Genomic DNA, 23,316 nt, shown 5'->3' on the forward strand with positions numbered 1-23,316 from the left:
GGTGAGAGTGTGTGTGAGTGACAAATGTTTCTTGGTCATCTGCAAGATTCGAACAAAAGACTTTTGATGTCGTAGTAGTATGCTCTAACCGCCATGGAAAAGGGAGAACACAGTTCAAGGAGTGTTAGGAAACTTATAGTAGTCGCCGCACACTCCCCCTCCAGTGAAGGAGAAGTCTGACTCGTTGTCCGTCGTGTTTCACGAAACGGAATAGCTGTGTGGTAGTGAATGAAGTCGCTCTTCCAGTGCAGTTTGGATTTTGATGTTGTAGATTTATGTGATTTGTTTATCAAATCAAGGCGAAAGGTGGAACAAGGCGAGGTAGAGTAGTGCTGCCATCTTTTGAGGTTCTAGATAGTTGCGTTGTACGTTCGAGTGTCGTTTGTCACCAATGCGAAGAAGACTGTGAGAGAGTGATGTTTGCTGGCAGCGGGCAGGATTCGAAACAAGGACCTACGGAGTCGTAGTCGGATGCTCTAACCACCATAGAAAAGAGTGTATACTCCTGTCCATGGTGTGTTAGGAAACTTTATATATAGTGGCAGCACCAAAAATGTCTATGGATTCGAAAATATTTCTCCCATAAAAATATATTTCTCCTCCATAAGCAATTGTAATAATTGGAAGTTTTTTTTCTACAAAATTTATACATTTTTCGCTCATAAGTCTTGCAAAATATAAAATGTATTAATTATATTTAAAATCTATTTACAAAAAAATATTTATAAAAAAATTTATTGATTATAAACTTTTCTTATCACTAAAGACGGTGTCAACTTTTTTAATCAACGTATATTTTTTTGCAGTGCTATTATCATCAACATATATTTTTTTACTGTCGCCATAACTGTCATGCAACTAGGACGGCTGCAATTTAGGGCCGACAAAAAATAAATAGGAATAAATTCATTTCACTGATATCTCTGTTTTCGTTCTATGCCTGTCTGTTACTCATGTTTTTAATTGAAATTTTTTTGGCGTTGCGACAATTTCCTTTTGACTGTTCTTAATATTCGTTTTCTTAAACAGCATAAAAAAATTAAGAATAAATTACGCACATCAAAGGTTGTAATTTGATATTTAAGAGATGCAAACAAAAAATGTATCAAACGATGACGAAACATTATCGAAGTCAATTATCGAGTAAATGACCTGAGTGTAAGTTCAATGATATCTCTGTTTGACTTCACTGACATCTCTGTTTTCTGTTATCTATCTATGTCTGTCTGTTACTCATGTTTTTAATTAAAAAGTTTTTTCGCGTTGCTTCAATTTCTTTTTGACTGCTCTCAATATACTTTTTTTTTTAAATAACATAAAAAATGAATTAAAAAATTACACACATTAAGGGTTGCAAGTTGATATTTAGGAGATACAGGCAAAAAATGTATCAAACTATGACGAGAAATTATCGAAGTCAATACGAGTAAATGACCTGAATGTAAGTTTCAGAAGCCAGTTTACTATGGGTTGTATCTGAAAACTGATTTCTTACTCATATACAAACTTTCTTACTATGCAATTATTTATATAATTTTAAAATGTCTTTTTTTCTTCTGATTTTAATATTTATTTGCAACCTTTAACTAACATAGGTTTAATTTCTCTTTATTTTTTAAAAATGATTTTTAAAATACGTATTGAGAGAGATTAATATGAAACACTTTATGAATTAAAAACTAAACCTTATTATTAATGGACATTCATTATTGATCATTCAAACTTTAAATTTTTGTACCCAATTTTAAACGGTACTTTTCTTTAATTTTATTATTATTTGAAATTTTAGGCATGGTCATGGTATCACAGTTGCATTTTGTAAGTATTAGAGATTATTAAATTGATTTGAATGAATAAATTGAAAGTATGTATCAGATATAGCCAGAACTATTCCAGGATTTAAAATTTTAAGATTCGTTAATTAAATTTTTCCAAACTTTGCTTAACTTATAAAAACATTTTCCTGAAAAAATTCGTTAGGCAAAACTGTTCTTAACACGCTTTACTTTATAAAAAAAATTAAGAGTGAATGAAGATTTAGAAGAAGAATTAAGTTAACTAAGAAGAATTAAGAGAAAAAAATATGTAACACCAACTGCTTTGAAAAAAAAATTATTATTCAAATACTATAAGTATTGTATGTACTTAATAGTTTTATACTTCTAAATTTCTAATTTTTTCAATCGAATACGATATACTAAGATACTTTTCTAATAAATTTTTTTAAAATTTTTTTTCAAATTTGATTTACTTAATTAAAAAAAAATGCAGATTTTTTTTAAAACTTTAGCGTTAAGGTGTAGATTGCTTAACAACTTAGATATAATAAGCGAGGTTTTGGCAAAGAAATTAATTTAAAAGCGTGTCTCCAAATATTAAGGATCATGCTGTAAAATAATGATAAAATTAGATTTCAATATTTGTAGAATTAACAATTTATTACTGTCGATTGTGTATTAAATTTATTTATTTTAGTACACAAAATAATAAAAAATAAATAAGCACACAAAATAAAAAATGCAGTTTAAAATTGGGAAAAAGAACAATTTTTTTCGAGAAAGAGATTTAATAAATAGTAATTTCATGGAGGGGTTTTCTATTTTTCATTTTTAAATGTATAATTTTGAATACAATTAGATAGATTAATGTATTTATTAGACAATAAAAATTTTTTCATTTTTAAATGTTTGTTGTTGAATCAAATAAGAAATATTAAGACATTTTTCAGAAAAAGTTTAATTTTTCAATTTTAAATATTTGTTAAATAAAATAAGAGATGTTGAGAAAACTTTTTAAATAAGTAATGATTTTTTTAAATTCAAGAGTTTGTTGTTGATTAAATTAGATACATAAAGACACTTTTTAGAAAACTACGAATTTTATCAATTTTGAATGTTTGTTGTTGTAGAAAATAAGAGTTATTAAGACATTTTTCAGAAAAAGTTTAATTTTTCAATTTTAAATATTTGTTAAATAAAATAAGAGATGTTGAGAAAACTTTTTAAATAAGTAATGATTTTTTTAATTTCAAGAGTTTGTTGTTGATTAAATTAGATACATAAAGACACTTTTTTAGAAAACTACGAATTTGATCAATTTTGAATGTTTGTTGTTGTAGAAAATAAGAGTTATTAAGACATTTTTCAGAAAAAGTTTAATTTTTCAATTTTAAATATTTGTTAAATAAAATAAGAGATGTTGAGAAAACTTTTTAAATAAGTAATGATTTTTTTAATTTCAAGAGTTTGTTGTTGATTAAATTAGATACATAAAGACACTTTTTAGAAAACTACGAATTTTATCAATTTTGAATGTTTGTTGTTGTAGAAAATAAGAGTTATTAAGACATTTTTCAGAAAAAGTTTAATTTTTCAATTTTAAATATTTGTTAAATAAAATAAGAGATGTTGAGAAAGCTTTGTAAATAAGTAATGAATTTTTTAATTTCAAGAATTTGTTGTTGATTAAATTAGATACATAAAGACACTTTTTAGAAAACTACGAATTTTATCAATTTTGAATGTTTGTTGTTGTAGAAAATAAGAGTTATTAAGACATTTTTCAGAAAAAGTTTAATTTTTCAATTTTAAATATTTGTTAAATAAAATAAGAGATGTTGAGAAAACTTTTTAAATAAGTAATGCTTTTTTTAATTTCAAGAGTTTGTTGCTGATTAAATTAGATACATAAAGACACTTCTTAGAAAACTACGAATTTTATCAATTTTGAATGTTTGTTGTTGTAGAAAATAAGACAGGTTAGGAAAATATTTTAATGACAAATAATTTTTTAAATTTCAAACTTTTTGTCGTATAAAATAGGAAACATTGAGAAGCTTTTTAAACAACGTTTATTTTTCAATTCACACTCTTTGGTGTGGAATATATTAAGACATAGCAGGAAAAGTTTTTCTTACAAATTATTCTACAAGAAGAGAACAATAATTTTACAGAAACCTATGTAAAATTTGAAAGCTCATTTTAATATATCTCTTAGAGCAGTGTTTCCCAAAGTGTGGTACGCGTACCCCCAGGGGCGCGAGAACAGTTTAGCGGGGGTACGCGTTCTTATGCGAAATATCTTGCAACAAACGAAAATTTTATTTAAAAACAAAGGTAGCTATGAAAATTTACGATTACGTATTTTTCCATTGGCTCTTTTTTCCAGAGTTAACAGTTAATAATTAGTGGTGTCCACAGCCAGTTGTGATTTTTAACTTTTGTGCAACTTTTTTTTATTGTAAAGGTTTGCAATAAATTCTACTTATTTTGATTATTTTTATAAAATATAATTTTTATCCTGTTATCACAGCAAAAACAATATCATCCTTCTCACTGATGCAAATAACTTATTAACACAACTTCGAACCAAGAAAGAAAAATAGACATATTTTTAAAAAAATACATTAATTTTTTCTTAGTGGTACTCAGCGTTACGAAAAATTTAGAAAGGGTACACAAAAGTCATAAGTTTGGGAAACACTGTCTTAGAGAATACATTATGTTATTTTACTTTAAAAGATAGAAGCTTCCATGTTTTTGTAAGTTCGTAATATTTATTTAATGTTTAATCTAATGGATTTTGCGGATATTCATGTATAATTAATGACATACAAGAAATATTATGACTGAAATTTTTATGAATTCTTAAATACTCCTCAGAGTCAAAAATACTATAAAAATTAAGCGAGAAAAAAGAAAAATGCACTGTGATGGAAAAAGAACGCATTTTTTTCTTCGAGAAAGCGATTCTATAAGCAGAAATCGTTTTCCAGATTTCATTTTTAAATATTTGTTGATGAATAAAGTAAGACTTATTGTATAACTTTTTAGATACAAGATCCTTTTTCAATTTGAAACTTTTGTTGTAAAATAAGTTAAGAAAAATAATCAAGTTTTTAGATGACAAATTAGTTTTTAATTAAAAAAGCTTGCTGCTAAGCAAAATAAGACATAATAAAAAACTTTTTTTCATTATAAATTATTCCGCAACAAAGCAGTGCAAGTTATACAAAATTCAAAAGTTTATTTTTTAACACTTTTTATAAAGAAAATAGAAGTTTTGCATGACTCAGCATGATATTGAACAGCAAGAATTTGCCTATATAATTTATAGCATTTAATAAAAAATATCGCAATGAAATAAACATGAATATTTCGGATAATATCCCCATATTTCAAAATTATTATGAAAAATTTAAGAAAACACAATGTTATTTTTCGTTAAAAAGCATTGAAAAAATATTTTCAAAACAGATTTCTCACAATTTTTCAAAAATAACTTTATTTTTTTAAAAACTCAAAATAGACTTTTTGCTACACATATTGTAATGAATCTCTACAAAAATGAAAAATTAACGATTAATATACAAGCATATATGGCAACGTCACTTTTAAAAAGTAACGAGTAAAAGTAAAAGTATTTTTAAAAAAAGTAACGAGTAAAAAGTAAAAAGTTCTTATTTTGAAACATAACGAGTAGAAAGTACAAGTAAAAGTACAAGTACTAAACAAAAAAAGTAACGATTTAAAAGTACATTTCTAGGAAATCGAAAATTCAAAGTAGCCTAAGATTTTATTGAATAATATTCTTATGTTCTTTAATGTTTTTGCAAAATTGATGCTATTTATTTAATTATTTTTAATTTTGAAAGTTATGGACATTAATTTATTTTTAAATTCGGAAGAATATTATTATATAATTTTATAATATAATCGTATAATATAATTTTAAAATCAAGTATAGTTTTAATATCTAACTTTTTATGGATTTGCATGAAAAAGAAATTTTATCAATTGATTTTAATTTTTAGTTTATTATTTTTATTTATTTAAATTACCATTGATTTAAAACTGTTTTACTCTATAGAAACGCGTTTTATAAGCACAGACATAAACAAAGCAAACACGAGGTTTCAGATAGCTTTGTGATCTTTGAGCTAGTAAAAAATAATTGAATGTGCAGTATAAGTTGAAACAGAACAGTCTACAGTTTTATTTGTAACAATGGCTAATGCTGAAGTCATGCGAGAAAATCATTTTCCGAACATTTCTGCCTAACGGAATAATTAAAATTTGTAAACGAATTTTAGTATCAGAGGCTAAATTAATACCTTAGAGTTTTCAAGAGTTAAAATAGTAATTATAATAGTTTTCAATAGCACAAATAGTTCTGAAGTTCTTAGAGATTTGACTGGGCGTTCTTTGACAAGGTCGGGCATAAGCATAATTTTAGTAAAAAATTTACTAGGTAAAAATGTATTTAGTAAAAAATGTATGAAGACAAAAATATATTATTAGTGAGTTCAAAAAGAAAATTGATTAGCGTAATAACAAAACCCAAATTTTTTTTTATTTAAAATGTATTAAATAAAGGCATAAAACTCGAAAATGAATGAAAATAACTTGCTAATTAATATTTTTATTCATTTTGCAAAATAATTGCATTTCGAAAGTGGTGTCACTGAGTCTGCTGCGAGAATTTCTCAGAACGTGCTTAGCTACGCTGAATAAGCTCTCCATGGGAGGTCAAGGTATTTAAGCACGAAGTTAGCTGTGAATACATATATATTGCACATTAATTTTGTAAATTAAAAAAACATAAGCATTTTTTTAAATTTAATTTTTTTTCTTTCTTTTTTTAGAAAGCTTACCGAATTTTAGAAAAAAGTAACGATTTCATTCGACATTTCCGTTACAAATACTTGTACTGTTTCCCTAAAAAAGTAACGAAAGTACAAGTAAAAGTACTAAATTTAAAAAGTAACGAAGTACAAGTAAAAGTACGAACTTTTTACTTGTACCGGCGGCACAAGTAACGAAAGTAAAAGTACTGCCATGTATGTATACAAGTGCATGCAAAACTACAAATAGTAATAACTTCATGAGAAAAAATACGAATAAGATAGGAATTACTAATAACTATAATTTCCTGTGAGAATCTATTGTTCATTATTTATCTATTAATTATTTATCTGTTGATCAAAGAAAATAGGATTGAAGAGTTATCTTACCTTATTTTTAAAAACAACGGCCTAAAGTTTTCAATGAAGATATAATTAAACAAGCTTATTGAACAGCAGGAATTTGCCCGTTCAATTAATAGCATTAAATAAAAAATATTGCAACTAAAATATGCATGAATATTTTGAATAATATCTCTATATTTCAAAAATATTATGAAAAAATTACGAAAACGCTATATTAGTTTTTATATGAAAAAAGCATTGAAAAAAAAAACTTTCAAAACAGATTTCTCAAAATAATGTTATTCTATTTTTTTAAAACATAAAATACACTTTTTGATAAACATATTGAAATGAAATTCTAGTAGAGGAAAAACTGCAAAACTGAAAAATTAATGATTTATATTGAAGAGCATGCAAAACTAGGAACAGTAATAATTTTATGGGAAAAAATACGAATAAGATAGGAATTATTAATAACAATAATTTCCCGCGAGATTCTATTGTTCATTATGTTGTTACTTTTTACTCTTGATTCTGTTTCTCCTTAATGAATTTTTCCTGTAAATTCATTGTTGGCATTGTTTTCATGGATGTAAACAGAAAATATTTTCTTTGTTATATTTTTCTAACGAACTATTGTATGTTATTTTTTTTTTCTCTAAAAATAAATGGAATCCATTAAGTCGTTGCTCCGTTTTTGCTTACAAACTGATATTGTGTAGGGAAAAATTGCTAAATTATTTGTACTTGAGCTTGTAGTTTTTTCTATTATGTGTCTTCAAAGTATTGTTTGCTCATTTTTACGAACGATTCTCGGTAAACTAAAACTGTTCTCTCAGGTGATTTATTTCTCTCTAAGATATATTTAAAAAAACTTACTAAAATACACAAAGTTTGAAAAAAAAGACAATTTTAAATATTAGAGTACAGATGATTTAAAAATGAAAAGTATTTTCTTTGCAAATATTATTATGAAAAATATTATTATAAATATTTCGTACCGTAGTTTTTAGATACTGAAAATTTAAAAAATTATCGCACGAATTAAACTATATGTGTTCTTTTAATTCTATAATTTAGAAAAATGTTCCTGATCAGCAATTTACTAACAGTTGCAATTTTATTACATCAGTAAAAATATTGTTGTGATATTGTATTAAATGATTAATTCATTTGTTAAATTAGTTTTTTCTGAAACTTAAACTTACACATTTTTTTCTCGTTATTTACTCTATGAAGTTTGTTTATAGTTCGGAACTTGATTTAGTAACAACACAAAAGTATTATTTTAAAATTAATAAAATGTTTTATAAGTATTTTGATAATAAGTTTAAGTTTTAACAAAACAAGGTTTAGTCTTTCACTTCGGAAATTAATTATGCTCATTATTTGAGTTTTGCTATCAACCGTAAAATTAATAATGTATTTTGTAAGCATTTTGATATTCATTGAAAAGTTTGCATTGCAATAGTTGTAAAATGGCGAAAAATTTCAAAAGAATTTGAAAAGAATTTTGAAATTTCATTAAGTTCTAGTTTTCTCTCTCCTTGGAAACATGCACACGTTTTGCATACATAATGTCAAATACATATAATATTAACGCTTTATGGTAACGAGAGAAATTTGAATTTTTAGTTTATTAAAGCTCACTCTTTCATAGCAAAATTATCCTGGTTATTATTTGAATTTCAGTATGAACCATAAAATTAATAAATATTTTGTAAATATTTTTGAAAATCTATTTTTTCCATTCCTTGGAAACGTAAGCGCGTTTTTCATTCGTAATGTCAAAAGAATATAAAATTAACGATAAATTTACAATAATCCGCAATTTTCTTTCCGTTGGAGACAAGGAAATTTTAAATTTATAGTTAATCACAGCTAAATGTAATCTTTCACATTGGAAAATAATTCTGGTCATTATTTGAATTTTATTATGAACCGTTAAAATAATAAAGTATATTGTAAGCATTTCTGATATTTCCTTAAAGTCTATTTTTCCATTCCATAATTCACTAATTCATACACAACTAACATCGGTATGTAATTTGAGAATAGATCTTTATAAGAATATAAATTTGTCACGCAAGAATTTTTGCGTGAAAAATTTGTCAAATAAGTTTATTTTTTTTTTATATCTCAGAGCTAGGAATGTTTCTATGTAATTTTTATTTTTTTATTTATTAGAAATTGGAAACTTGAAACTAAAAATTCGGTAACCTTTGAAATTTGCTTTCAATATTGTTAAAAAAAGTATGTGGTATGCTAATATATATATATTTTTTATGTATTGTATACTACATTGGAATTTTTTTTTCCATTTATACAAATACTTGTTCTGCTAATTTGGGTGCTGGGATTTCAAATCCAAAATTAGTTTTTCCTTAAACTAAAGATTTTTTTAAAAAAAAAATGACGTTTATAGTGTAATTTTATTGAAATGTTCAGAACTGTTCAGAAGCACACGAAGAAACAGTTCATAATCGGCAAACGCCTCTAGCGGCATATGACGAAATTACCGGGTATGGGTTCTCATGTAATTTTAATTCTGATGATTTGCTCTAACTCCCTTAGAAGTTTATGGCAGCATTTATGTGACCCTCTGTTACATATAACGTTTTCAAGCTTGTACATTTCGACAAATAATAAGCTAATAAAAATGTTATTAAAAAAAACAGCTGTAGATTGGTGAAAGAAACCGATTGCATATTTGAAATCAGAGACACGAAACTATCTGTTAAATAAAATCTCATGCAGAAAAAAAAGAAAAAAAAAAGAAAAAAGAAACGAAAAACTTGTTCGTTATTGTTATTTATTGATACAATCTGTTTTACAATTATTTTCAGTGTTTGAGCCCGGAGCTGAGAATGAAGAAGAGTTTAAGAAAATTCACGAGGCCTACAAAAATTTGGTAAAATATGTAATATGATAGTTGTAACTTTTGTTGTATTTATTATTTTTGTACGAAAAATGTTTTTAATTTTTTTTCTTCTAAAAACTGTACATGTTAATTATTTTATATTTTATAACCATCGCTGAATAACCGACCCAATTTTTGGGTTCGCGACTACTAATGTTCAACTCAGTAGCCTTGTAAATTTGAACCGAATCCAGAAGACAAGGGAACTCCTGGATCAAGTATTGGGAGAAATTTGCCTTCTTGGAGGGCTTTTTGATGGAACTAACCCGCATTTGAATTACATGGAAAGGAAGACAACGAGAGCCTCCCACGGATAGCCTGACACCAGAGGGACTCTAACCCACGATCCGTCTGCCACTGAGGGTATTTCACGTAAGCACTGCGAAAATAAGCGAACCACAAACCACCCCCTCCATTAGGTGCTTACGTAATATTTGAACGACCTCTAATTTATTCCTTTTCCATAAACTTTTGATTATATCTGGGATGCTTTTAATCGTACGAAATTGTATTTATCAATCCTACAATTTGAAAAGTTATTTACTTGTTTATCAAGGAACACTGTTCTAGCTTATATTTTATCAATTCTAAAATCATGTTACTTACGAGTTCTGAGTACATTCTAAAACGTAAACGTTTTCTTTACCTTTAATTTATGATACAAAAGCTAAATATTAAGCGAAGCGAATAAATATAAGAGAAGTTAAATATTATAAAATCATTTATGAGAACATAAATATCTTTATTATTAAAAATACACAGGATTTTCATAACTATATACACGTGTAGTTTGTGAAATCAATCCGGCAAGAAAATTGAATACCTTTGGTAAATAATTGAGTATGATCTTGAAACTCGCACTTCACGTACTGAGGTTGATAACTAAGCCTAGCTAGGCTTAGCTATAACTAGCTAGGCTTAGCTAGACTTACCAACGAAGCCTAACTAGGCTTCTTTGGCTGCCATCATAGATCAAAAAGTAAAAATGTTTATATCTTCAGAAATGATGTTCATAATTAAGTAAATTTAATAATTATGAGTGGATGGAGTCTTCTGTCATCGATTATATCACTACTTCTAAGACAAATAAAATCATAATTTACTTCTCTTACAAAAATTTACGGAAAATTCAAAAACGGCAACAACACGTCCTCTGGCCTGTTGCTAGCCGTGAATGGAGTAATTGAATCTAACTATGTGTAAGCCTTATTAATTATTGGTGTTTAGATTTAACTACACCATTTAAAGCGTGTATGACCGTTGTATTCTGTATCACATTGAAATAAGGCACAATTTTTTCGAGTTTTTCAGCATCAAATTTGGATAGGTATTTTTTATAGTGTAAGAGATAAATAAGTAAACGAAATTATACCTTTGCGCAGAGATGCCAACTTGCTCCGGAAAGCTAATAAATATTATCGAGTGGTAGTTTATGAATTGTGATTCTTTGTTTAATAAATTAAATTTTTATCTACCACTGTCTCTAAATAATTCGTAGGCTTATATATTCACCACTTTATCACAGTAAATCATGTTAAACCTGTTAAAAAGTAAGCAAAATTAGTCAAATATTTGCAAATTTTAATCTGTAGTTATTTACCGTTTTTAAAATTATTATGGCGTGTCCGGAGCAGTAGGCATCTCTGCTTTGTGTAGCAAAAGTTTAAATTTTTAAACTGTTTCTAGGTGGATTTTATGCTGGGAAGTTACATGGAAGATCTTCGAATAACACCAGAAGAGTTCGAGAAGTCATGTTCTGTTGCAACCAAAAGAGCGATGAACCAGTTCCATCAGGTTATTGGAATATCATAGATATTCTGACGCTTATCGTCACTAAATTTAGAATTACAGCAATAACTTAAATAGAATTCTAGAAAATGAGGAGATAAAATCTTGAATGTAAATTTCTTTTGCAAATAAGGTTGCAGTGAATTCACAAATAAACAGCTTTGATAAATCTCCTGAAAATCATGGGTGCTCACTGAGACAAATGTTTAAATAACAGTTTAGGGTTCGTCCTATAGTTTTCAACGTGGCTCTTTAGCAATGTCTTATTAGGTTTACTGTTCGAGTTTTATAACAGGGTCCTTGAAAAAAGCTCAAATAAACTTCATTTTTGGTATAAATTAATTAAATATGTTACTTTACTAAGATTGAGTCGAACATCTCTCTCAGAAATTTTTGTATTTTATTTTAGTCTGTAATTAAATTTCCTAATAATTATAAATATCGATAAAAAAAAACTTGGAATAAATTTTATTGAGTTTCAAATTTTTATTGGTATTTTTGAAATTATATACTTAAAATAACATATAATAATAATAATAATAACAACAGGAGCTGATCTCGAGCAATAGCATTATGCTAAATGATACTGAATACAACTAATCTTTATTTTGGATATTGATGAATACAACTAATCTTTATTTTGGAGATTGATGAACTTCTAAAACCATGTTTTGCTTAATCTGATAACAAAAAGTTAAGGTAGGGCACCAAATTAAAAAAAAAAAGAAAACTACTTCATTGTATCGGTATTTGTCTTTTAGTTTTATGCAAGATTTCATGGTGTTGATTATTACTGATTTATAATCATTTTTTTTTCATCCTTACCAAGAACGGGTATCCAGCAAATAATAATAATAATAATAATATTAATAATTTCATTAAGTTTGTGAAATAAATGTTTAATTTAAGCTATTTCATCAATTACTTACACTTCAGTTTAAAAATAGTCAAATATGAATTTGGAAAACAAAACCTTTGAAATTTTTTTTTTAAAACTAAGATTTTGTTTAAATCGATTATAAATTGTTCGATAATGTGAAGAAAAAAAAATGGAAATCCTCGAAATCTTATTATACACTAACTAGTCAAAACCTTCTTCACTTTTTGTAATAAAATGTTATTAGGGCGAGTTTTTTCTGAAAAAGAAATAACAAGAAATATTCAGTCCGCCATTCACCAAATTAGATGGGTCTCGTTTTTTCTCGCGAAAAACGAGAACCTTTGAGGGCGCCGAGAGTAATGGAGTAACTAAAAGACATCATTCGGATTGAAATCGAAGTCATGACTCCTGAGAATTCGAGTGGAGTAATGGAAAATGCCTTCAAAAGAGTCGTCAGTTACTATTGAGAGTGTAGAGGCTATTTGTGTGATGCGATTTTTCATAACTAGTTATAAAAAAGTCTCCATAAAATATCTTTTATGAAAGAAAAAGAAATTATGCTTTTATATATACATTTCTTCTTGGAATAAAGTATGGAATATTTAGTTATGTGGCCTTTTTAATCATATCTAGATACGCACATTTTGCAAGTGTAGATAGATTATTTTGATTAATTAAATAAATATTGCAGATATATTTGAAAAAAAAAAACATATGCAGTTTTAATAATTAAACAAAAATTTTCACTCTTTAAAAACTGATAAATTGAAGAACATTAGAGACTTGATATTGTATTAGAAATTTTTTTCTTGCAGATGCCGTACATTTAATCTCAATAATAAGACGATAAATACAACTTTGTTTTTGACTAGCAAAGTAAATTAAAGTGCGAAACTAAACTAAAGTAAGCCAGGAAGAAGTTTTACACAGCAGTGGAATCATAATATCCCATTTCATAACTAGTTATATAGATGCCCTTTTTCTATAAAATATCTCCATAAATATAATAATAAAAAATATAAAAAGTCTCCATTGAATATCTTTTATGAAAGGAAAAGATATTAAGTTCTTATATATATTTTCTTTTACAATCAAGTATAGAATTTTCAGTTTCGTGGGATTTTTAGGCATGTTTAGCAGCGTCTATTTTTCAAGTGTAGATGAAATTGATACTTTGAATATTTAAATTAAATATTGTAGGTATATTTAAATAAATGAATTTAGTATAACGTTCTGAAAATTAAAAAAAAAATATTATTTTAATAAGTGTTAAATCGAAATGTTTTTTTTCTTTTTAAAAGAACATTAGAGACTTAATATTGAATAATTTTTTCCCCTCAAATGCCATTCCCCCCCTCAAATGCGCCAAATGCTCTTTGTTTTTTGCTTGTAAAGTAAAATAAAGCGCAATGTATGTTCAAAAGTAGCTTTACATAGCAGTAGAATCAGGATACCCCATCCTACCCTGAATTTTCACAACTAGTTATATAGATGCCATTTTTCATAACTAGTTATGGTAATAGTTTACTATCGGTGGCATCTCTAATACTACTTAGCGATTTGAAAATAAACCAGCATATATGACAATAAACCAAGAACCAATCACATAACGGTAAATAAAAGTTGCGGTAACCTGAACGTCATATCAGTGAGAGCAAAGAATATCATGGTAACCAGAAACAAGGTCTCATCAGTTATCGCCAAAATTATCGCCAAATTATTGGACCCCTGATTCTTTATTTTAACATGAAGGAAAATAAAAAAAACCACAATTTAAGTGCCTTTAACTTGAAGAAAAGTATAATTTTAAACTATATATGCCATCTTGCCGTAAAGAATTATCTAGGACTTAGAACGGACAAATAACTTAAATATTTTAAAAGTTATTTTACTTTTTTATAAACCTCCAATTTAGAGACATTTTCCCCACCGAGATGAAAATTATCAAGATTACTGCGTTATTTTCAGTTTTTGAAAATTGTTATGAGACGTGATAATGCAGCATTGGAGTAAGTTTTTAAATATTAAAAAATTAGACCATAAGCATTTTATATTTTCACAAAATTGTGGCTTTTCTCTAGATTGAAGTTTTGTGCCATTTTCAGAATAAACATAGAGGGTGCTGGCTAAAGATAGGCTAAACTTGATCTAATAGTAATGAGTAACTGTTGCAAATTTAGATCAGTTATTAACATAGCATATTATTCGTAAAACAGAATAATTTCATGCGATAAACTTTAGTTTTGTGGGAGTTATAGGCATTATAGTTAGGCACGCATTTTTATTAGCGACCATTTGACTGGTGTAGATAAATTAATTTGATTAATCAAATTAATATTTTTGGTTTGACTAAACAAATGTAGCATAAAATTTTGAAATTTAAAAAGATCTTTTATTATTTTAATAAATGTTAAACAGTAATTGGGTATAATATAAAAAAGGCACAACTACTTCCACTTACTAGGAATAACATTTACCTTTTAGTTTAATTAATAAACTGAGTTTTAAATATGCTTACTAAATTCATAAACTTCGGTAAAACAACAATATAAATTATTTCCAAAGGAACTAGACTAATACAATTCCAACCTGGCGAGTAGCGACTTATAACAAGACACTTCGTTTGATGCTTTTACTTGTTGCTAGAAATCAGGTTCGCAGAAAATGCTGTTTACTAGTTAAATTTAGTAGGAATAACACGATCTGTGACGTAGGGTATAGTATACCCAATTGTTTAAGAAAACACTCAAGTCTCGATATAGAGATGTCTAAGCTGACGTCACTTCACTTATCTGTCAATTGGAAATACATCAATGATCAATCACTTAAAAATGCTACAAATAGGAATTCATTTCTATTGTGCTATGAATACGAATCGTTCAACAAGAATAGTGCAAATGGAAATTGATTGATTGATTGAATGATAGGGGAACACCGATCTAGTTCAGCCTCTGATTTGGGCAACTCTATTGTACAAGAATTTTCTTCTATTTAGCAGTAATAATATGATATTCTTTTGAGTTTGACCTTTAAAGTAAATTCCAGCTCAATCTTTATAAGAAAAAGTTTATAAAGCAGTAGAATCAAAATACGCTATCTGACCCGAATTTTCATTATTTTTAACTCTTAACGTATTTAATAAACGCGAATTATTTCAGAGTTTGTTTCAACAAGTATGGGCTGCAGACGATTTTGAAATTTTCAAACGAATGATGACTCAAAAGAATTTAGAGTTACAGTTACAGGCTCTAGAGTTTTTGACTCAAAAGAGAGGATCTATACCTAACTGTATGGAACCAACACCACAAATGAAGGAAGATGAATCACAGATTGAAGAAGTCATAAAGTAAGCTTCTTTATTTATCTAATACGTAGCTTATATTTGGAGAGTCTCTATTTGGGGGGTTTATAAACCAGACGTTTACTTATTTGAATTAAATTCTCTGTGAAGTTATAAGATTTTGTTAGAATATTTGCACTGTAACAGTTTGGTGAATCAAATCGGAATAATATAACACATGAACGTAGCATAACAGTTTATATTACGTGAGCTTCTCTTTGTGTGTTGACGAAGTTATAATTCAAGCGTATGTCAATATATTAATACATTTTAGAACTAATGAAGGGAACTAATTTTAGAACTAATGAACGTGTGAGAAACTAAAAGCAAAATATTTTTAATCATACTAATAAAAAACATTATCACAAGAAATTTTGTATGTATTTTTTGGCTTTATTTTAAATTGTAACAACAAAAAGCAATATATTGGAATCTTTGACCTCATTCTGGACTCCTGATTTTTAAGCAGACAAGTGCTATTATTTAAAAAAGAAAAAAAAACTCAATTATTTTAATAAAAACTTCGTTATTTTTTAAAAAAAAACTCGAAAAAATTACTAATTTACCGTTGTGGTCGTTATGAGTCACGAGCTGAATGCGCATGGTCAGTTAAAATCCCTATTCGAACCCGGATCACCTCAATCGAGTCACCTCAGTCCCTTGAGCCACGGCTGCTCTAGTTAATTGGTCCCGCAGTGGACTGATCGTTAAGACACTGTTCCCAGCAGATCACCAAGCAAGTCAAGCATCACTGGCTACAGTCAATGTGCGGGTGGGTGACCACTTGGATCAGTCTGCGTAGGGACCGAGGGTGTGCGGTATTGGTCCTTGTTAAACTGTTCTACCGTAAAGTGCTCGACTTCGCGTACAAGTCGTTGGGCTACCGAAGCAAGGGAGCCATCCCCTCTGCAGAGGATCAAAATTGTGATGGCATGTCTTTGGATCATCCTCAGGGATGTTTCCCAGACCGTCGCCAATAGCCCATTGTGCAGCTCAAGTGCGACGTAAATGAACAACAACAACAGCTCTAGTTAATTGAAGAAAAGTCTTTAACTCTCTTTTTTCTTATAAGCCTTACTTATTGAAATCATATTTAACTGTGAAAACGTATACAACTACATTGGTCCCCCTTTATAAATATGTCTGACAATTTAACTTACAGAAAAATGCTTCTATAAACTGATAGTAATCAAGTAGAGCATCAATTCGACAATGAAGTAGAATCTCAATTTTATTTATCCAGTGTTAAAAGCAATAATTTATTAAGAGCAAGTATAGAAAATATTTATAACATGATTTGAAAAAAGATAAACTTTTATCTTACGGTAAGCGAAACTGCATGACAAAAACTAGAATTTCAATCAATAGTTTAAATCCGCTTATGATAAGGGTCCGTTTATGATTACAGAAGACTGTTTCGTGAAATACAGCTTTAAATCGTCAAAAATATGGAGAAAGTCTGTAAAAAAAAAAGAAAGAAAAAGGCTGGACGCGCAGGAGATAATTATTAAAAAAAATCGGCAGATATATATCTTAGACAATTTTTTTTCTTTAAAAAATATGTTTTTTTTTTGTGCAGAATTTACGGTCATTTATTACAGTGCAATCGTTTTTTAGAATTTTTTACCTACGTTATATACATTCATTACGTTATACATATTCAGTTACGTTTTATACATTCTTTTTTGTCAAAAAACTAAACTTTGTTTCAAGATTATAGCAATTAGAGCTTAGGTATTTTATACGTTTTGGTAAAATACTGTGTTAGGGCAGCTTTTTAAAAATATGTAAATTCGTTAACATTCTGATATTTTTAGAATAACACTGCGAGGTACTTTTCAGTATTGCACTGGTCACATGTCTCATATCAGGTACCTTTCCCTAGAAACTTCAACTTTTCTTTTAATAATAACTGTTAAGCTTTTTTTCTAAGTTGCTCTTTTCTAGATGAAAGACATACGATATTTATTATGCCTTTGTCTTAACTTTACCTGCTTTCATCTATTTCTCCAGAAAGGCCATAAATGAAGCCCAGGATGGAGATGAAACAATGCGGAAGAATGACATGGCTCCAGCAGATATCGCTTTACACGAGAAGATGAAAACTGAAGCAAAAAAGGAAAAAGAACTTCTCGAACAGGTAGGTATCTTTAGATATATATTCATGACGTCAAGATGCTTGCGATCTTTAAATGTAACTAGGAATAAGCAACTTTTGGAGTAACAATTCCGGAATAACAGCCCTCCATTGGAACTATTTAGTTAATTTTACTATTAATTAGTTCTGAAATTGATTGAACTCGATAAGGTTTTGTCAGATAATGACAATGCCCTTTAACTTTATACTTTTTTAACTCCTAACTTGTAGGTTCTAGTAACTTCAGCTTTGTCAAGATGTAAAAAAAAGTGATTGAGGAACGATTCTGTATATGATTGCAGCTTGGGTAAAAATTATGATCACGTTTCCAGTCTTCAGAAAATATTGTGGCGAAAAAATCCAGGCTCTTATTGGGGTAACGGAGACAGTTTGTAGGCTTTTGATAAAATAATTAGACCTCTTATATGCTTAATTCGGCAACATCAAGTATTTTTGTGGAAAATGGTTTAGCTGTTGAACTAAGCTTTGAGTGTTGATTAAAACTACTACCTAACAGCAAAAATATCAATTAACAGTATCAATAATATTATATAATTTCAAAAATGATTACTTCTTTTGACTTAATATGTTTAATATTGTTTAAGGGATATTAAATATGCTATCAGGGACAGAGAAGAAATGAGTGATTGTCATGTTTTTAGTCAAATGAGATTTGAATAAGTATTGTACATGAAAAAACGACAACAAATTTTTCCTTGGATTGCAGGTAGTTTTTATGCTTATAATAAAAAATTAGAGCAGCTTTTGCGCTAGATACCGCAGCATCAAATATCATTTAGAAAATAGTTAAGTTGCTGAATTTTTGAATTAAGATTTGCATATTGATTAAAACTACACTCTAACAGCAAGGAAATACCCACAAATAGTTTTTATTATATCAATTCAAAACTGGTACTCCTTTCGATTAAACATGTTTGATATTTTATAAAGGCTATCAAGCACGCTGTCAGGGACAAAGAAGAAACGAATGATTCTCATTCTCCAACTGAAGACAAGGCAGTGGAGCCATCTCCGCAAGTATCTCCAGTTGAAACGGAAGATGGCGCTACTATCGAAGAAAAATTCGAAGCAGTTTCTGTCGTAGAGAATTCTCCTGTGGAACAAGAACCAGTAGAACAGACAATCGAATCTTCTAGTGACGCAACTGATGAAATTGTAGGAAATAGGGACGAAGGAATAGCACATGCCGCAAAAGATGATTCTCTGGCAGGAGATGTAAAAGTATCTACTAATGAGCTTCCACCTTTGAAGCTTCCCAATGAAAGGCCTTGGTCAGAGGGAGATTCGAACCCATACGTGCAGCCTCAGGTACACTTTCTTCTTTTAAATGAATTGTTCTCTAAATACCACCTTTACTCTATGTTTTCATACCCCCTAATTCAAAATTAATAAATTATCCCTGTTGAATTTTATAATTGTCAGAATTCAGTTGATTTTAAATTTATTAGCGTCAATTATTGCGCTATCTTTCGTGATTACTTGAACCTACGTAATTTATTGGAGACGCTATTTGCTTTTGACAGTCAAATGAACTGGTTTTAATGCTTTTTATTTTAATTTTATGATGATTCACCAGATTTTGATAACGCTTTTAATTTCCTTCGCTGAAATATCGATTTTCTCAATTATATTTATAATTGGGATATTTTATGAGGGGGGGGGGGTAACCGAACCAGTCGTGAATATTTATTGCTTAAACATAGCTTATGAAATAATTTATTAATATTCAAGGTTATTTTAAAAAAAAAACTAAGAGGTTCCGCTCTCTTCTCACTGCTTGCTCAAAAAAAGGAGTTATTTAATTTGCTACACTATTTTTGATACACTCGCATTTTATTCGCTATTTATAATAATTGGATACCTGTAAATGACGTCATGGTTGGTAAATCGGGATATTTGTCGATTCAGAAGCCTATCAGATTCGACACACACTCGTGACGTTACTTAAAGGTTTTCAATTAAACCTGATTTAAGACATTACATGGTTAGACTACATGGTTAGACTTAATCACTTCACTTCTTCGTGAGTTGCAAGTACCCAATTGAAACAATTCAATTTTTGACTGACTTTTACACGAGTGCGAGCTTATGAAAAAAGAAATAAAGATCTCGTAATCTTCCACCAATAAATTTTCCACTACAATAGATAAATTGGCCAAGTGGCCGTGCGGTTACCGTGCCTGACTGTGACGCATGTGGTTGCTGGTTCGAATCCTGCTCAAGTTCATTGCCTGTCATTAGTAGAAAAACTACAAGAGTTAAATAGTGGAGCCGTGATGCTTCAGGGAATAGAATGTTTCTTTTTTTACATTGGTGCCATCCATGACCAAGAATACGACTTCAGTCAAACACACATTACAGCCTCTTTATAGAGGGCACTCATTCATACATTCATTTATCCACAGATCGTAATTTTGACCTGAACCATAGAATGATCAGTCTCCAATTTAGTACCCCCAGAGATATGTTGTGGGAACATGGAGGGCTTTGTGACCAGACAGATTTAACGTGCACCAGTCACACGGGAAATCTTCGGCCGGCGAGGATCAAACTCACGACCCCTTGGACGTGGGCTCAAAGCACTACCAACAAGGCTATTCTCGCCATTTTATTTTTAATTACTACGAGTGCAGCAATACTTGGGAAAACACGCATTTCAAAATAGTGAAGCTTCATTTGCGCCCCTAAACACTCAGGCTATACAAAGCAATTTACGAAATAAAACATAGAAACTACATACAAATTAAAATTTTATGTTTTTATGCCATTCTTTGATGTTTAGACAAAATGTCTTCAACGACTAGTCAGTTGCTTAGAACCGTATATTCACCGCAGGTGGCCAGCCGACCCGCGAAGCGGGGCTTAGAACCGTAGGAATAATCTTGGCACTAGAGGAGAAAATCAAAGAATTTTAATCCAACTCATCTCAGTAGTCAGCAAAATATACCCCGAAACAACGCCGAGTAAACCTTAGTAACCGGTTTTAATCTTATAAAATCTGAAAACAATGAACACTCTTTAAATAGTTTTATTAAAATCAATTAAAAAAATTATTTTTGACATTTCTGAACATTACAAAATTAAAAACATGTTCTCTTACTAATATGTTATTAGTAGGAAAGAAGGAGATCATTAATAAGAGAATATTCTACAGCATTTTTGGGAAAATTTCTTCTCTGAAAAACCAGTTTCACAGATCCCTTATCACCGCTTTTATTCGTATACAGTTTGCAAGCATAAATACTCATTGAATCGTTGTGAAATACTAATTAGAAATAATTTTTCTTATATAATTTTTCTTAGGTAGAGATTACACCACTGGAACTGGAGAAGCGGCAAAATTATTTGCGCCAACAGAGAGACAGAATCCTCGCCATGAAGAAACAAGAACGCGCCAGAAGACTCTCCAATGCCGATGAAGTTATTACTCAAACAAGACCAAAATCTGCTCGCGCTGCAAGGCAAATTTTGAAAGAAGAAACAACAGAAGTGGATCCCCAAACATTAGCCTTTAGGAAAAGTTTAGCAGCTAAACTCAGAAGCGAAGTAATTGGTAAGCATTTTGTCGGAAATAATCACATTTTCATATTTCATAATTAGTCGTAACTATAGTTTGAAGTATTTGGCATTGCTTAATTTAATTATTTGACTCTGCCATAGGCCGGAAGTAATTTCTGATTCGATTTTAACAAGTTATGGATTCAAATTTTATTTTGTCGCTTACTTTTAGAATTTTGGAGCATAGCTTTTACTTTTTACTCAGAAGATGGTGGTAATTAAGATAGTTAAATGGTATAAGTGCTGGAAATGAAAAAAAGTTTTAAAATACATTTGCGGAGATGCAACTAATTAATTCGTTAAAATGCATAGTAGCATTTTAAACATTATTTATTCAGGAAGTTTCATAATTATCACTCTTCATTAGTTTTTTAGAGACATTGTCAAGAACGAAATAAAAATTTACTGATTGGAGATCGAAAAATAATAATTAACCCTTTGCGGGCGCATGTCTTACCCAGCTACCAAACGCTAGGTTCCAGTCGTATGTCTGCTCTCAGTAACCAAACTTTTTTTAGCGTTCTATAGGGGAGAGTGGGGTCAATTGTAACATTTTTTACTTAACTATTTTTAACTAACAAAAAATCAAATATATTATTAGTATTAATTGACAGACGAATAAAGTAGACTATCCTCTACTAGAAAAAAAATAAATACCTTATTTTAAATGTTATTATATTAGTTATTAACAATTTTTGACAGTCGTGCACTTGTTACAATTGTCCCCACTTACGGGGTCAATTGTAACAGTTCATAGATTCAACTAAAAAATAGTTAATTATACATATTATCATAGTTGTGATATATTTTTTTTATTGATTAAAATAGTAGTGATATTTTAGGAGTAAACATAATAATGAGCAGAGACCTAAAGGGTTAAACTTTTAACTTTAAGGGGTTAAAAATTTTAATTTATGCTGTGAAAAGTGACAAATAAAATAATGCACATGCAACATAATATAAATGATATAGGAAACTATTGGTGGTTCTTAAAGAGTTAAGTAATGGTTTGTAAACATAAGATTATTTATTTTCAGCTGTTACAATCGTCCCTTTACTTATTGTTACAATCGTCCCCAAGACGCCATTTCAGCTTCATTTGTTAAAAACAATGCTAGTTAATTAACAAAACTAATTTTTTTTATTGAAATGTTAATTAAGGTGTCCACTTACATATTCGGTTAATAATTTTTATTTGTTTAAACAAAATTACTTTGTTACAGTATAATATTCTGATACCAAAAAAAGTACTTACGTAGCGTGAAAATATCTTTTGTGATATAACTCTTTCAAAAGTGCATAAAAATGGTTGCCAGCAGGGGTGTACATGTAGATTTATTAAATACACCTTGTGTGCCACCTAGGAACCAAATCTGGAACCCGACACTCGAAATTTTTGCTCTGTTACAATCGTACCCTGTTACAATTTACCCCACTCTCCCCTATACACAGTGTACCAAAAAAATAAAACAGTATACAATTTTTTATATCATATTAAAGCGGTGGAATTTTAGATGATAATATACCAAGTTTGAATGAAATCCTCTGAATAGTTCCTAAGAAATCGTATTTTAAATTTACGACTTTTTTAAAATTGCATTTCTCAGAAACTATTCGATCTTATTTGTTCAAATTTTATATTTTGTTAGGTAAAATTACGTACTTTAAAAGGGTGTAGGCCTTAAGTTCAAAATTCTTTTGACTA

The 23,316-nt window shown here is 29.0% G+C and overlaps 1 protein-coding gene across 1 annotated transcript in view; it reads left to right on the top strand.

Moving 5' to 3' along the window:
• The window catches only part of LOC107453291 (cilia- and flagella-associated protein 36), a 29,242-nt gene that overhangs the window by 1,732 nt on the left and 4,194 nt on the right, over positions 1-23,316 (top strand). The window contains exons 2-7 of the mRNA XM_043049860.3: positions 9,814-9,878; positions 11,574-11,681; positions 15,714-15,901; positions 17,909-18,035; positions 18,984-19,361; positions 21,357-21,606. Of these exons, the coding sequence (XP_042905794.1) occupies positions 9,814-9,878; positions 11,574-11,681; positions 15,714-15,901; positions 17,909-18,035; positions 18,984-19,361; positions 21,357-21,606 (1,116 nt within the window). The remainder of the gene's footprint in view (positions 1-9,813; positions 9,879-11,573; positions 11,682-15,713; positions 15,902-17,908; positions 18,036-18,983; positions 19,362-21,356; positions 21,607-23,316) is intronic.

This window comes from Parasteatoda tepidariorum, chromosome 10 (genome assembly GCF_982258835.1).
Source record: "Parasteatoda tepidariorum strain Cologne lab strain chromosome 10, Ptep-v5.0, whole genome shotgun sequence".
NCBI lineage: Eukaryota > Metazoa > Arthropoda > Arachnida > Araneae > Theridiidae > Parasteatoda > Parasteatoda tepidariorum.